The sequence below is a fragment of the Excalfactoria chinensis genome, chromosome 5 (assembly GCF_039878825.1).
Source record: "Excalfactoria chinensis isolate bCotChi1 chromosome 5, bCotChi1.hap2, whole genome shotgun sequence".
Taxonomy (NCBI): domain Eukaryota; kingdom Metazoa; phylum Chordata; class Aves; order Galliformes; family Phasianidae; genus Excalfactoria; species Excalfactoria chinensis.
In genome coordinates, this window is record NC_092829.1 from 40828132 (window position 1) to 40845404 (window position 17273).

At 44.1% G+C, this 17273-nt stretch overlaps 1 protein-coding gene across 1 annotated transcript; it reads right to left on the reverse strand.

The window, feature by feature from the left end:
- Nucleotides 1-625: 625 nt before the first annotated feature.
- SPTY2D1 (SPT2 chromatin protein domain containing 1) lies at nt 626-16060 on the reverse strand. Its single transcript, XM_072338811.1, has 6 exons — nt 15799-16060; nt 10553-10667; nt 7777-9339; nt 7028-7187; nt 6382-6459; nt 626-4240 (listed from the first exon to the last, which is right to left on the reverse strand). Exons 1-6 carry the CDS (start codon nt 15856-15858, stop codon nt 4144-4146), a joined length of 2073 nt encoding a protein of 690 aa, XP_072194912.1. The 5' UTR covers nt 15859-16060; the 3' UTR covers nt 626-4143.
- Between the last annotated feature and the right edge of the window lie 1213 nt (nt 16061-17273).

Genomic DNA, 17273 nt, shown 5'->3' on the forward strand with positions numbered 1-17273 from the left:
CAGTGGCATTCCATTCAAGGTTAGATCTCAGACCTACATAACAAGGTGCTGGTTGGCCACTGATCAAATGCTACAGGGCAAAACGATGTTAGTCTTATGCTAACAGGACAACAGCGTGCAAGCCTTCCTTTTTCAAACAAAAGGAGGCAGATGGGCTTCATTAGAGGAATTAAATTAAATTAGGAATTAAATTAGATGGGCTCCATTCCAGCTGTCAAAGCAGACAGCAGTAGGAAAGGTGCTGGTTCTTCACATGGGAAGAAGAGAGCCTGAGAAAGATGCTGCTCGTGAAACTCCAGGATGAAACACCATCTATTGCAGGTGGAAGAGATGAAAGGCAGCTTGTGCACTTGTTTATATCCTCATTCTTAAATCCACGTTCCTCCAAATACATATTATGTAAGAAGCCTAAACCGCAGGAGATGCCAATTATTTTCAGCTCTTTTCTGAATGCTAAAGCAACTCCGTTAATTTTTCATAGATCCATGCGTGCTGCATGGGAACAAGAGAACAATTTCTCTTGGACAATGTTCAGCCTAATGCTGTTTTACGTGACAACTCAGAGGAAAACAGCAGGAGAAAATGTCTTCTATAAAGTAAACCAATGAGATATAGCGGTAACATGTTTAATGCCTGTAATTTATTGTCTGAAAACTTATATGCATTTGGTGTGCAAAAGTATACACTTTCTTGACAGCACCAGAAAACAGTTCAGCTCTGTAAGTCTTTAAACCTGATTTGTCACATTGTGTAAGAAGACACTGTGTGCAACGGATATCCCCAAAGGAAATCATTGGCTAGAACTAGAAGCACCCTTATTTACAACTGACACTTTAATATTGCATAACACCCACTCGCCAAAATAAATAGAAGTACATTCGTCACAACTTAAAACACAGTCTCTCCATATATTTATTTTCTGACACGTTTTGGTCTCCAGAAATACGCTATATCTAGAAATAGGCATCAGCTACTAGATTATGTTACAAAATGCAACAAAAATAGAAAATTAGTTTTCCTGGACAACATTTTGGGCTTTACACAAAAATAAATGCAGATTTCCATAGAGATCTCATATACTTCTTGAAAGACTTTTATTTTAAAGCACAGCACAGAGTTGCACACTAAGGCTTCCTGTGATATGCAAAACCCTGGCCTCCAAAAAGACTGCCGTAAAGTGAAATACAGCACAAGCGTTAAGTACAAGACATTTCAAAAAGTAGTCATCGATAGAAAGTGCCCTTCATTTGATTTAGCCTTAGCAGTAAAGAAGGAGCTACTGTCATTGTGCAATCATAAAGCCAGACCTGGAAGGGCTTTACGCAAAGGACGCCGCCATTTCACACCACCAGGTTTAAGTACACAGAATGTGAGACAGCAGAAACGGACCGACCTTTTCATAACTCTACATTCATCGTTATTATTATTTTTTTTTGACACAATTTAGTATAAAAGGCACATTGTCAAGCAGTGAATTCAAAAAAAGGAAAGAATCTAAAATCCAAACCAGAATTTCATTAAATACAATTAAAAGCTTAACATCAGATCCTCATAAACCAATAGAAGCATTCTTCCAGTTTTCTTTTCTTAACCTCCAACGGGGACGCACTTTGGACGAGTACCGAAGCACTCTTTTTAACATTAGTAATGTTGATCTGGAAAACAGTAAACATGATTTCGAATACGAGGCCCTCCGGAGCCAATTTACAAACACGCAGCAAATGCAAACCCAAGAAAACCCAACCATCTGTACAAAACGTGAAAGCCGCTGGCGCCCCGTGCCAACCATCAGCGAGTACTTGATTGTAAAGTTCCAGAAGCGTCCTTGAATGTTTTTTCATATCAATCAAAACGAAGCGGATCGTTGAGTGAAGTTAAACTGGTGTCTTAGGGAGGTTGGAAGAATAGACTGCATTCCAGTCACCACCTCAAAAGACCAACAGCAAAGTGCTTTACAGATTAAGGAATTTAACCGACCGTGTGCAAAGCGATGAAATCTGAGTTTATTTAAGCTTCGGTTACCTGAAATGCAGATTTAATTCCAAACCGAATTCCCATTTTGAATTATTACACGAGTATCTTTTGCTTCATAAGAGACTGTTCTTTCAGCCGGGCAGGAAATCACCTGCAAGTGATAGAGCTGTGCAAGCTGACATAGGAGCCTTTCTCCAGCTAAACAAACCAAAAAATCCACACCAAGCAAACAAACCAACCCACAGTCAGTCATGGTCCCAGAGATCAGCACCACGTTCAGGTAAATCAGGGAAATACAACAGCAAAGGTGAGGTGGTCCCATTAAGCAGACTGAATACAACGCACTTGTAAACAAGCATTGAGATTACACTAGCATGGTCTCGAGTGTATACACTGAGAAACATCTTTTTGTTAGTTAATATACAAAGTTAAACATACAGAGGAGCAGTGACAGTTACCATCCAGGCTCCTACGCAACTAATACTGACTTAGTTTATGGAATCCATCCCAATAGCTTACTCATGTCAGTGGTTTTGCTAAGGCAGTGAAATGCTACACCATCAACAGAAAATGCCTCAAAAAAGCAAATGTTTTTTCCTTCATTAAGGGTTAGATGTGTAGATTTCTGCAGCTTCCAAGACTTGCTACAGGTTGCTGTCTGAACTGTGTTCTGAAAGCAGCAATGTTAAAAACTGCTCTCAGGAAGAGAGAGCTAAGTAGTAGAAAACTACTTAATTTTTTCTTTTTACTCAATTTTCTTCCCCCCAACATACATCCAAAGCCCTTTTTGTACTTTGCTAAGTACTTCCAGTATTAAAACATAACAGCATTAACAGCTATAGCCAGAGTTCTTATCAGCGGGGACTTACAGCTTGTGGCACAGCTGAGCAGTGATACTGGTGAGCTTTGAAGGACAACCTGGTGAATCAAAGCAGATGCAACACCAGGTTCGAGCTTCAGACTCTTCATACAACCCCTGCTGATTTTGATGAACCCAGTGCTGACAGTAAACAAATTCAGTTACTGAAGGTAACGGTCTTCAAATGCATAGTTAGAAATAATGTGCAAACATGGGCATTGGGTAACAGAACTGACTCTCCTGACATGCATTTTAGATTTCTGGTTCGATGAATTTAATCAAAAGCACTCACTGTGTAATACAAAGTGACTGATATCCAACAGCTGGCTGCAAGTACTCTGGAATGTGTCTTCCAAATAGTACACCTGATTAGATAAGTGACTGCTCCACACCTTAAATCATTTAACACACCTGATGCTTAACAGAAGGAAAAACATGTGCGCAGCACAAAACATGGAAAAAAACAGAAGCTTTTAGGCAAATGCAGAGACTGACAGGGCAGGAAAAGAATTCCTAAGCAAATGCTTCAGCCCAAAAGCACAAGTTACACACAAACACTAGAAATTCCTATTTTCAGGATGAGTATTTATCCTACTGAATGTGACTGGCATTGTAATTCCAGACACAGCAAAAGCCAGCCTAACCTTTTGATGATACCTCTAACTGTACATTCTGCAAGTGACACACACTTCTCCACTAGGAAACAAGAAAGTTCCAGTTCAGTTATTGTTTATGGGTCCTCAAATCAGAAAAAATATAGCACTTTATTGCTTTGAACATCTGTGGCAATGGCTGAATTACACCCAAGCTGCTTCTGTATAGAAGATGTTGTTTCAGAAACTTTGAGGCTTAACTTAGGAGACAGAGCAGGGTATAAAGCAATTTTTCTCTCTGCATCTCAAAAAATGTCAGGGAACAAGAACACAACTCCTCCCGTGCTATTCCTTTCTTTCAAGTGAATGCAAAATTGGTTTACTTGTATATGGGCCCGCACAGTTCCAAGTCAGTGCATAGCTAGTCAACATTTCTGCTGGCATCTTGAACTGATTAAATCAATGGAAACATTTCTTATTTTTTCTTCTACGTAATAATATGCATTAGTGCATTAATTTCTCCATAAAAAAATCAACCCTTGGCAAGTATTAAAAATAAATATCTTATATAAGTCAAACTAAAGCCTTTATTTTTCAGTTCTTTTATCCCTTTACATATTCTTTTGCCCTCTAACAAGCAAATGGAAACTGAAGAACAGGAGATGTATGGAGGCAGAGGGTAGCAGAAAAATGAAAGAAGTCAACACCACAATTCAGTTAACGGGTCCTCAGCTTCTTAGACTGTCTCTTGCGCTTCAGTTCTTCCTCTTCCCGTCTCAGTTCTTCAAGGTCTTCCTGAACACCGAGTCTCAAGCTGCCAAATAAGTTGAAATTCTTTACAAACTGCTACTCAAATGTGAAATGTGGCTTCTCCCCCAAGAAAAGAAATCCTAACACTATTGCAGCTGATTTAAGCAAAGAAGTTTGTGATCTGTTCAACAGTCATAGGTTTTCTTCAATTACAGTAAGAATACAGCTTAAAGGAAACAATGTACATAAGGAAATCAAGATTCTCTCATGGTTAAAGCAGAATCAAACCTTTGGAGGGAGAAATGATTTAAAGTTTTCTTTAAACAAAATTATCGTTATTTTAAAAAAGGTTTTACTGAGATCATTCTTTTTTTGAAAAGAAGATGCTGGAACATACATCAGTTCTTGCCAGCGTAACTTAAATACAAGTCACAGCAGACAGACTCAGCTCAGCTTTTCTGAGAAACACCTACACCTTTCTTTTGGCAAGAGTGAGAATGGATCCATCAAACAGAAGCAAGAGGCTTTGTGGCAGCTTCCTGACTACAGGCATTACTCAGGTAGCTACACAAACAATGCTGCCTCACCCTCAGTCCACCTTGCTGCCCTGCCCTCTGGTGAACAGGCACAGAGAAGAGATGCTGCTGAGCAGTGCATGTTCTAGCTGTGTCCTTCTGTAGCCTCTTCAGCTTCCTGGCAATATGCTGAAAGCAATACTGCAAGTAGCACCTACAATCACTGACCTTCTCTTCACTTAGCAAAGGCTGGGTGGCCTTCCTGGTTTGATACTAGGAATAGGTGTGACAAAGCTCCTATTTTGTGATCAGCTACTGCCTGTCTTGTCTGCAGGCCAACTAAGTGCATTTGTACTTCCACAGTTCAGTATGAAGCAGCTTATGTCAGTTTGCAACTCATTACTACGTTTGTAACATGACCACCTGTCATTCAGCTGTTCTAGAGTAACTGCTCCGGTACAGGCACTGGTTATGCCTATAGCAAGCAGAAGAAATCATCATGAATTCAGGAGACTGCAGTCATCCAAGTTCAGACAGTAAAAAAAGAAACACTTTGAAGATCTATGTGATCGAAGTCTGGCTAGAAGCATCATTTTCCACTTCAGTTTAGAGCTTATAATTTTAACAGGCTCACTTGGTTAGAGAAAATCTTCATGTCAAGGGTCACAATGCTTTTAACCAAATTCTCAGTGAAAAATAGCTGAAGATAGAAAATAGATGAATTAATCTATTGAAGTTTTCTATCTGCCCTTCTTTTATACTAGCATGAGTAGTTAGAAGCTTAGTCAGGTATTCAGCTTTGCAAAATCTCACTGTAGGTCTTCAGCATAGAATTCGGTGAACAGCAATGTCACTGTAAATTCCATTTACTTCTCTGATTAAGAGACTACAGCTGTGCATGAGCAGCAGCTGTCCCTAAGAGCAGGGAGAAAGAACAACAGTGACTCTAAGTTCCAGAAGGTGCAAGTTCCCAGTACTCCAGGCACTCTCTGGATAGCAGTGTAAAAAAACTAAATAAATAAAACCTAAAAATTTGATTTTACGTTTCCATTTTTCCTATTGCCTGTTAATAAATAGATAAAACCCTCTTGTAACTCCTACAAGGCTTTGCTAAGTGCATTGCAGACATCTTCCCATCTAGCATGGGAAAAGCAGAAAGTGAATCACTTCAAGAATGCCAGGCTTTGTAACAGCCATGTAAGGAATGTGCAGCTCTGGAGGCTAAAACTAATGGTCAAAACCAACACGAACATCAAGTCTTCATTTATGAAATCTCTGGTTATAAATGTGTGTCAGAGTATTCTTCATATATACATACACACAAAACACACATATGCAGAGATTTTTAAGTTTCCTCCCAACCCTCAGGAACTAACAGTATCGATGTTTTGGACAAACCAAAGGGTTTAGCATTTCAACTGTAATTCAAATACTTCTACAAATGTTTTGGGCATCAGCTGGTATAACTCTCACTGGTAAAGACTGTGATGCACTGAACTGACCACACAGCATTTATTTACTGTACTCACTATCCCACTGGCACACTAGTTGGCTGAGCTTCTTTTACCTAAGCTTTCTTAACAAAGATGGGAAGCTTTAACTGCTCTGCTATAAGTAGCAACAGATATCCCCATGACTTGTGCAATAAATAAACCTCTCACTTCCTATTTTAACTCAAGTCTATGCATACCTCCTGGCTTCTTCTTTCTGTTGCTCTCTCCAGCTGCTCTCCATATAACGTAAGGCATAATCGCTTTCATCTTTATATCTGGAAATTAAATAGTATACAGTTGAGATAGGAATCCACATCCTGGTAGAAAGAAAACTTAACTTGCCGCACACTGTTTGATTGTGTAATGTTTTGAAAGAATCACTACAAGTGTTTAAAACGTTTGCTTTCTTGCACCTTGTTATCAGACAAGAGGAAAATAATTCAATAAGCCAGTCTTAGTTTTGCAATGGCTCCTAGGTACACAGAGATGCCAGCTTTGATTCTCACAGACCCATTAATGCCATTATTGCATTTAGCCTTTCATATTCAGGCTGCTACATCTGATCAATTCTGGAATGCTACTGCTATAAGAAAACATTTTAACACATGTTGATAGAAAAGAGTTGCTATGGGTTATGTGACAAGTTACAGAATCCATCCTGTTTTCCATTACATCCCATTTGCATCAAATTTTCTTGCTTTCCAGAAGAGCATGGCAACACAGAAAGTGTTTTTTAAACCAGTAGTTTGCCTATTTCTAGTAAATTAGCCCAGTGACCTTAATCTCTGTTGTTCCATTGCTCACTTTAGAGAACATCAAAATCTACATTTTTTTTTTTCCTACCTTTTCCGGTCATATCCAAATATTTCTCGAATATGCTTTGATATTTCTTCTTGAGATTCCCCTTCATCTTCAATAAAATCATCCATTTCAGAGTCATACTCATCATCTTCATCGTCATCATTGATTTGTCTTTTGTAACCAACAGGTGGTCTCCCAATACCTAAATGAAAGGGATATGAAAAAACATCAGTGAATAACACACATTTATCAGTACTTTTCATTGCTATACTTTGGGCACAGAGACTTCACAACTCTGGGCTCCAAGGCAGAAAACTTCAGCTTCAAGCTAATTAGAAATTCTCAAAGTCAGTAAAAGGATACACTTCCTCCGCTAACATCACAACTGCACCCTTAGGAAACCACGAGACATGAGTCCACATTCTTGTTCAATGTTTTTGAGGTACTTATTTGCTAGAGTTCATGCTTCTTCCTCCTGTTCAGAAATCCATTTTTAGAGCTACTCACTTGCTGATAAGCTGTATCAGCCAAAACACTTAAGTATCAGTCACAGGTTTGCTGTGAATTAAGCCCCAGGCCCTTCCAGGAATGTGAGCTGGGGTCAAAACAAATGAACAGTTGCAAAGGAAAAAAATAAACAAAACAACATTCCACTGTTTAACTCATTCTTTAAAACAAAGTATTTTGTCTGACTTGGATACAGATCATCACTGATCTCAACTCAGATACACCAGAAATCTGGAACAAACAACTAATTTAAATAAAAAATTATTTGCTACAGAACTTTGTACCTTGTGAACGAAACACAGGCCTATGCCCTTGAAGAGATCTCATTCCATTTATCTGTCCATTGCTGGGCCTTGTCACTAGGTTTTTGGAAGAAATAGTTTCTGATACAACAGTACATCTGGGCTTTACAGCTGTAAAGCCAGGTCGCCCAGGCCCTGTGCTTGGGCTGACTCCTGGCCTTCCCGGTCCTGTTCCCGAGCTGCTGCCCGGTCGCCCAGGTCCTGCACTTGGGCTGACTCCTGGCCTTCCCGGCCCTGTTCCCATGCTGCTGCCCAGTCGCCCAGGTGTTGTGTTTGTGCTGTTGCCCGGCCTTCCCGGGCCGATGCCTGAGCTGCCACCTGGACGCCCAAGTCCAGTGCTTGAATTGCCACCTGGCCTTCCAGGTCCCACGCCTGAGCCACTGCCCAGTCGTCCAGGTCCCATGCTTGAGCTGCTGCTTGGCCTTCCTGGTCCTGCGGCTGAGCTGCTGCCCTGCCGCCCAGGCCCTAGGCTTGAGACGCTCCCTGGCCTTCCGGGTCCCATGCCAGAATTGCTGCTTGACCGCCCAGGTCCTGCACTTGATCCTCCAGCTGCATGTCCAGGTCCTCCCTTTCCTACACTGCTGCTGGATCGCTTTGCGCTGGAGTTCATTTCGTGCTGGAGGGTTGCAGCATTTCCTGGTTTTGTATGGACAGGCTTTTTCAGGCTGGATTCTTTAGCAGACGGTAACCTTTGAGCCCCATTGGCCGTTGGCTTTGAGGATGGCACAGGAACGCTTGAGCCAGACTTTCCCATACCATTGACAGGTAATTTACTATGACTGCCAGCAGCAGGGCCTTTCAAGGAGCAATTTTGTGAGGTTTTTACTTTTTCCATTTGACTCGGTTTGGAAGAAGATAACGACCGTGAGTGTTTTTCAGTCAATGCTGGTGCTTTGGATTTCTTATCAGTACCACTCAGAGAAGAGAGGCTGCTTTTTGGAGAAGCATGTTTATCTGCTGCACTTTTGCTAAGTCTTGCATCTGCACATTCCTTCAGAGAAGTTGCTTTTTTTGAAGAACTGGCTCCCCCTGTATTCTTAACCTCCCTCTCGGTTTTCTTTTTCTGCATTTCTACTCTTTTATTTTTGCGTTCCAAATACTCCCTCTCTCTCAATTCTTCTGCCGTTCTGGGTCTCTCTTCTATCTTTTTCACTACTTTTATTTCTACCGGTTCATATTGTTTTTTTTCAGCAAGCCTTAAAAGATCCGCAAAGTTGAGAGGTGCTGGTGCACTTTTGGGTGGCACCTTTGGTTTGCCTGCAGCTTTGGATGGTTTCTCATCGTATTCTTCTTGCTCATACTCCGATTCAGTCTGAGTAAACTCGAGTTGCTCTGCTTCATTTTCTGTTGCATACTCAGTCTCAGAGGCCTGAGAAGCATTCTCACAAGTCCTCCTCCTCTTTTTAGGCTTCTCTTCAACAGGAATACCATTATAGCCATAAAAGTTATCCTTTGTTCGTGAAGCCATAGCTCTTGCCTTCCTGTCATGTTTCAGTTCAATTCGCTTAGCCAAGAGTTGTTCTTTCTTTCTTTTTTCTTCCAATTCTGTAAAAGAAAAACCAGGAGAAAGTTAAACAAAAGCACTACTTTTTATCTCAGCGTCTTCCAAACCGTTAAACCATCTGAGACAATAGGATATCTGGCTAACAGCTATTCAGAATAGACCAGAACACCATCAGAGGTCTGCCAACAGGGCAACCCGATCCATCCGAGTCAGCTGTTTCTACAAAAGTGAACTATTAAGCCAAATACAGCTCTTACAAAACCTGCTAAGGTGACTCAACAGAAGCAGCTCTCCAGAATGCTATACAAACTAACAAGAACTACATGGTAAAAAGATAAAGGACGTGGGATCTCTGAGGAGAAAGAGTTCTGAGACTGAATAAGAGAATTTTGAGACCATACAGAATTTACTATCAGACTTTTAAGTAAAGGTGGGGAAAGGAGGAGTTTTAGGGCAAGGGAATATGCCTTGGAATTCAGGCTGAACTTGATGGTGGAAAAGAAGAGAAGTCTGAGGGCTAGATACTGCAGAGACAAGGAATAGAGGCCAAATACCATAAGGATCCAGGGGAAAGGGGAATCTCTGAGCATCAATTCCTAGAAATTGGATGAGGCAACTCATGCTGTGCTTTAGTGGGTTCCCATAAAGGTACTGTCCCCACCCTAAGTTGTTCTATTTGTCAGTGGCTATGACTGTACACAGTACAAGTATGAATATTTCATATTCACACTCAGTCCCGCTTTTGGCTGCACTTGGCAGCAGAGATAAGGAGTTGGCTCATGGCTGGCCCAGGAGAGGAATGCTCTGGACGACCCAGTCCATCACACTGTGTTGTAACATAGTGGGGAAAAAAACGTGTCTTAAAGCCTTTGCAATTTAAAACCCAAGCATTACTGAAAGAGAAGATTAAGACAACACCACCAGAAACTGTTACCATGTTTAGATAAACACATCTTTTCAAAATTAACAGAAGTTCAGGATGATTTCTTGTAGTCTCTTTCCACCTTAATTACTGCCTGAACTCCAAGAGTAAATACTTAGTGAGCTGATTAACATTTAAATCCTTAGGAAAGCATGTAAACATCCCTAGCAGTGACTTTTCCACCAGGCCTTCCCTCAGCATCAGCAGTTATACGTACAAATTCCAGAAGCAGATGTAAAAGTCTATTTGCCAAAGCTCTTAATGGGATCAAAGTCTCAAAGAGCCCATGAAGGTCTCCCACAGAATATAGTTTAGACTGCTTTAACAATTACCTTTTTTTCTTTTTTCTTCTTCTTTCCTTCGGAGAAATGCCTGTACCGCTGCAGACTCAACACCCTTGACCTTTGGAACCTTTTTGGGAGGGCCAACAGCCAAGCTGTATCTTTTCTGCAAAGAACAAAGGAGTACGTCAGAGAAATTAAGCATCTCTTTCCTTGAAACTGAGGAATTAAGTGGCAGTCACATTTAAGCATAAATATGTATAAAGTTCATTTTAAGCACAGATGGTACAGAGTAATAATGTAATAGCCGCGTCAGCAATGGGATAAAATTATTTCTGTTCAGCATTATGAAGTGTCATAGAGCCTTACAAATCTTATCTAAAAACATTACCTAGCAAAGATATCTACATCCAAATATTTTAGAGGCAATAAGCTGACAAGCTCGTAGAACTATTGAAATCAATAGGAAATCATGCTAACTTGATCCATTCAAACAGTAGCATATGAAGAGGCACTCAAATTACTTGATGTTACCGATATACAAAACTATATATTACCTCACATACGCATACACTAAAAGCCAAGGTTCAGAGACGATTCTAAAATGCAGCCAACACTGTCTCCATGCAGGGTGGCTACATACCAGCTCTTCACAGGCACCTCTAACAACCTGTGAAATGACTGCCACAAAATTACAGGATACAACATCCATCTACGTTGCAGTCGTAAAACTCGACAGGTTTCCTCAGCATATTAAGGAGCTATTAAATCAATCCCAGTTACTGATACCTATCTAAGCACCTCCAGCACATTGCTGCTACCTGAGAGTTGGTTTTGGTTACCCTTATGGCCCTCAGAAGCCTCACTTTCTGTGATGCAGTCCTGGTATACATAAGGAAACTGGGACAGAAGCAAAGCAATCCTCAGGTCTGATTGAATTATTCAATTCAACACAGTTGTTAAAAAGAAAGCCAAAACAGAGGACATTGTAAAACAGTTTTAAGCAGAAGGAGCTCTTCTAAATGAAAACTGCCCGACAGCAGGAACACACGTAGATTCATCTCTCCCATTAGGAAGCCTTATAAAGAATTAAAATGATGGGGAAGCAGTTTTTGGGCTTTGTTTTGCTGCAACTGACAGTCCTATCCAGGAGCAGGTTGGTAAAGCAGCCTGACAGGCACGCTGTTTTCTCACTTCCATTAAGGTGAAAAATAGTGCAAAATTCACGATTCCTATTCTTCCTAGCACTAGCATTTCTTGATATTGATGCACAGCTGAAAGCAGAGCTAAGTGTTCCATAAATGAAGACAGAAGCGAATGAGGTTCTGCACTGTGTACCACCACAGCCACTGATACAAAAATTGTGCACTTTGATTAGAGAAAGCTAAAAGAAGCTGCTTTACTCTTTTTAAAAGCATTTTTAAAACAATACGCACATACTCCTCAACCACTGAGAAAACAGTTGAACACAAATTAATGTGCATCAGACTCCAGGTAAAAGTGGCAACTAAATCAGGGCACGTCACTGCCGTATCACTCAGACTGCAGCAGCTGCACTGCTCGGGTTCAGCTATCACCAGGGTGGTTAAATAACAGGGAAACAAACATTCTGCCTTTAGAGAGCAGGTCACGCTACTCCAGAGTGCCGTGCGACCCAAGCTGTGAGCAGTGCTCACCTCTGCAGGCAGCACGTCCAGTGCTCACAGACACTGCTGAGGCAGCATAGGCACTGCTTGAGCCAAAGGAAAAAGGAAAGGCTGAGGAGGTGCCTTTCTTCAGCCTTGCACCCTCAAGTGTTAGCCAAGGGTATTTCCAGGGGAATCAACCTGTGTGAATTGTGCCATAACCACCTCCCCAGCAACAGCCTGGCATGACACGAGTGGTTGGCTCTGCACAACCTGATCCTGAAACAAAGCACCTGCGTAAGCAATAGTTTTGCTGTGGACTCACACGCCCAAGCTGAAGACAATTTCCACTTGTACTACCAAATAAAGGCAACTTCCATAGGCTGTTGCATGATGTATATACATTTAACCTAGCAAGTTTTGACCTCTGTATGTCACCCCACTTCTCTTGCCTTTCTTCCTCGCACAAAGACACGCAGCCTTCTGATGTGGGAAGCTCCTGCTCCCCCATCTTAGATATCTTTCAAGGTGCAACACGGCACTAGTTAACACAGCTAGCAGCTCGAACACATCAAAGCTCACACACATCCCTGTGGGTGCAGCCCTGCAGTCAGTTCTGCTCAGCAGGTAGCCATCACCTTTGCCTGCAGATCTGACAGGAGTTCTGCTCTATGGCACTGCTTCACGCTTCACTACCACTCCTCATACACCTCTAGAAGGGCTTCTCTCGCCTACAGACAAGCGTCCAGGAGTTTGGAAGTTTCACAGGAAGGCTCTGCAACACGTATTGGTCCTCTGAAGAAATCTTGGATTTTACTACAGTTTTACTTCCTTCAAAGTGCAGTCGCTTTAAGCATCTGAGCAGCTTATTCCAGGAAGTGAAACGCAAACCAAATTTCCAACAACTACAGCTACTCATCCATTGTGCTGGAGGTTATTTTGTGATGCATAAGTTAAAGCGAGACTTCAGCAAGTGCTGACGCTGACAATGATGACAGGCTGTTTCACTTCTGGGTCACCTCTCTGGTCACATCTGTGTCAGGTTCCAAATTCTGACTCTCCAGATGTGCCCTCTGCTAAGGGGAACGGGGACCTAGGTGAGACTGCTCCTAAGAAACTACCAGCGACGACAAAGCAGATGAAACAGAAGGATGAAGGGATGACTCGGCTCTTAACTACACCCTTTTTCCATTTTAAAGTAACTGCAATATTGTTTTATACAGACAAGAATATCTTCCATACAAAGAGCTCAAAGTGCTTCCCGACATCCATTATGTCCCCAAACACTCTTGAAGCATTAATAGAGTACCAACATTGCCGAGAAGAGGGATACAGGCGGGTTTTAAATCTTAAGGAGAGCAGCAGTAAATGCTGTAACTGCTACCACATCTGATCAAAGCAAGCCCGCACTGGAAGTCAGTGAGCCATTGAACAGAAACACAAGTAAGGAGACACATACAAAACGTACCCCTTGCAACGCTACAAGGAAAAACTAAGCACAAAGATTATCCACAGCACACGGTTAGTTACTACACTCACTCACACACGCACTACTGTATTTAGAAACAAAACCTGATGCAAATAACTGGGCACTAGAAGGTGTATTTCAGCAGTTCCACTGGGAGATGAACAAGCAGATCTATTTTTACAGGGACATGATGCAATCCTGTCTCTGTTTCATGATACAGAGCTACATTATTTCTGAGGCTGAGTTTTTCTACAGTTTCTACTTTCTATACACATGCCACCTGTGCACATTACTCTACTTTCCATTATGGTTCATGTGTGATACCTGAGCGCACCATAAAGATTCTTTTAAACTACTGTGAGGGACATTCTGGGGGTGTGACAATTAAAGCAGGAATCAGCACTTCTGGAAACCTGTTAACGTTACATACCAGTATATCCTGTAATTAGACTGTACAGTGTTTTTAATCAGAAATATTTAAGACTAATTACAATCTTTATATAGGAACAGACGTTATGCACCAGTTTCGGTCAAGTGGACTGACTTGGATGTCTACTGATGGGCCTTTTTTGCAGGCAACTTCAGATGTTGCCAAGCACAGCTCTACTTCTGCTTAGAGACCAAGGCTGTCTTTAGGGTTAAAAGCTGCATTGCCATCATGCAAGGAAGATGGGAAACCAACACTGTTTCATCTGGGGATTGAACTGCACTCTTGCTGCTGAGTTATCAGGTAAGCCCTAATCCTGCCTTTGCTAAAAACAGCACCAAAGTTCTCATGTGCTGCACAGCAGGTAGGGCTGCCTCCCAGAAGTAACATATCTTGACTGAGGATGTGGCAGATAGAAACCGGGATGCTGACTTGGTGAAATATACACATGACAGAAAATAGTGGTGCAGCACACAGGAAAACTAACAAGGTCAAAGGAAACTCTACTACCGCAACCTCAAGTCAACAGTGAGATACCCTGGTTTACAAGACACCAAACATCTTCACAAACATACTGATGACATCAAGTTGGGAGGAAGTGTCGATCTGTCAGGGGATAGGAAGGCCCCACAGTGGGATCTGGACAGGCTGGATTGCTGGGCTGAGGCAACAAAGGTGAGAAGGGTCTGGAGCAAAAGTCTTAAAAGGGAACAGCTGAGAGAGCTGGGATTGTTTAGTGAGGAGGAGACTCAGGGGAGACCTTATCGCTCCCTACAATGACCTGAAAGGAGACTGGCATGGTGGGGATTGACTTCTCCTGTGTAACTAGCAATAGGACAGAAGGGAATGGCTTCAAGCTGTGCCAGGAGAGATTCGGGTTGGACATTATGAAAATTTCTTCTCCAAAAGAGTATTCAGCCAGTTGAACCACCATTCTGGAGCTGTTCAAGAAATGTTTAGATGCAATACTGAGATACATGGTTTAGTGGTGACAGGTGGACAGTTGGAATGGACGATCTTGGTGGTCTTTTCCAACCTTGGTGATTCGATGTAGTTGCTACGTCCCCACCTATGTTACAAATCACATTTCTACACAGAGAAATACTGAACAATACGTTTCCTAAGATACTTTAAGAACACAATGGGACCTGATGAGTCACACACCTCTCCCATATGGCTGCTCACAGTGCCGGTGAACATCCACCACGCTTAGCCAGGGACAGCAACTGCAAGGCAGCGCTCGGTGCCTTGGCCTGCCAGTGCCAGCGGGGCAGGGCAGGCCGTGCTCCGCTCAGTGCTGCGCACCCCCACCGCCCTCACCGACGGGCTGGCGGGAGCTGCCCATAGCAGCGCACAATTCCGGCGCTCAGTTACAGAGAACACGGGAAGGTTTCCCTAGTTAGTGCCTACCGAACAGAAAACACCGTTCATGCAAATGAGCGGGCCGGCCGTCAGCACCCGCCCCATCGGACTCACCCGGAGCGAGACGTGGCAGACCCGTGGCTCGCGAGCAAACAAAAGCGCTCCTCCGACTTTTAAACGCGAGCATCGCCGGCTCCGCACTCGGGATCGCGACGTCCCGAGGCCCGGCGGAGCCGGACAGCCGGCGAGCAGCGGCACCCCGAGCTCCGCTCAAGCCCGAGGCGAGACCCGGCGAAGCCACGGGAGGGAGTGCGGCGCTTCCTCCGGGCCCGATCCGGCCCCGGCTCGGCCGAGCCCCGGAACGCCGCCCCAGAGTTCTCAACGTTTCCTCGCCCATCGCTACCCCGCGGCTCACCGGCACGGCGTTCAGCCCCTGCTGCTCCGAGGCCATCACGAGGATGTTGTGGAAATCCATGGCCGGCTCCGCCGCGGGGCTGAGGCACAGGCCCCGCTCCCCCCAGCCCGGCCGAGGCCCCGCCGCGCCGCTCGGCTCCGCTCAGCTTCCGGCCGCAACCTCCTCCCCCTTATATCACCTGGCCTCGCGCCGGCGTCACGACCTCACGTCACTTCCGCTGGGCGGGACCTAATGTGAAGGGCGGGCCCCGAGGAGCCCCGAGGAGCCCCGAGGAGCCCCGAGGAGCCCCGAGGAGCCCCGAGGAGCCCCGAGGAGCCCCGAGGAGCCCCGAGGAGCCCCGAGGAGCCCCGAGGAGCCCCGAGGAGCCCCGAGGAGCCCCGAGGAGCCCCGAGGAGCCCCGAGGAGCCCCGAGGAGCCCCGAGGAGCCCCGAGGAGCCCCGAGGAGCCCCGAGGAGCCCCGCGGTCTGGTGTACAGGGGGCTGATTACTTCCGCACCGCTTCCTGAGTTATAGGCACCCGCAGGGACTGCGGTCCTTGCTCTGATGTCTGCATGGGATGGCTCTGTGCGGCTTACAGACCCCTCCTCACCCACGCTGCCTTCTTTTCACCACAGTCCTGATGTAACCATCCCATAAGAGCTTCGTCCTTCTCTCTTCCCCTTGTATTTTTGACCTCCGCGAGAAAGGCGCTGCAATGACTCTTTACTTCTGACTCAGCCGTGGGTGAATCTCCCGGTGTCCGCCCTCTTTGTTGTTCTCTTTAAATCCTCCTTTCGAGCATTCTTTCACTTTGAGACCTTTAAGTCACGCCACAGGCGGCGCTTTACCAGTTTTTCTCTCGTTTTCATCTCTCTGTTCTCCTGTGATGCTCTCAAGAAGGATACGATGCCGCTGTTCTCTGCTCTTATCTGCCGTCTCATCGCTGCTGATGCACTTCTTCTGTCAGAGCTCCCCTGCCCCGGCTGGAATTTCTCGTCTCCCCGCTGCTGCCTTCCTGAGCAGCCTCTCAGCATGACTCAGATTGCTGTATAGCAACAGCGGCATTGATAGCGATGATTGTTACTCTCGGGCCCTTTTATTTGCTTCCTTTGGGCTGTGTTGATGTTGGCAGGAGCACCTGGCTTAATGCAGCCTGCCTTCTGCTGACTGTAACCCCGAGGATAAGAGGGCGAAACCTCTGCCTATAGTTCTGTCTTTGCAGTACCTTTAATCAGAGCCCATCTTCGTGAGCTCTTCGTATGATCGTGATGTGATGATCTGATGCAGACTAGGTTTGCCAGGCTTCCCAAGAACAGCAAATCTTTCAAGGACAGGAGAAGGGTCAATTCTTGTGCTTCTCAGCCAGACCGATGCTGCTGCTAAAGGAAAAACAAAGATAGAAAATGCTTCTTATTTTTGTAACTGTCTGGTCTGTCTGACTCCGTGCACGCTTAATCTCAAGCTTGCTTTGAACGAATGATGAAAGTCAGCAAGTTT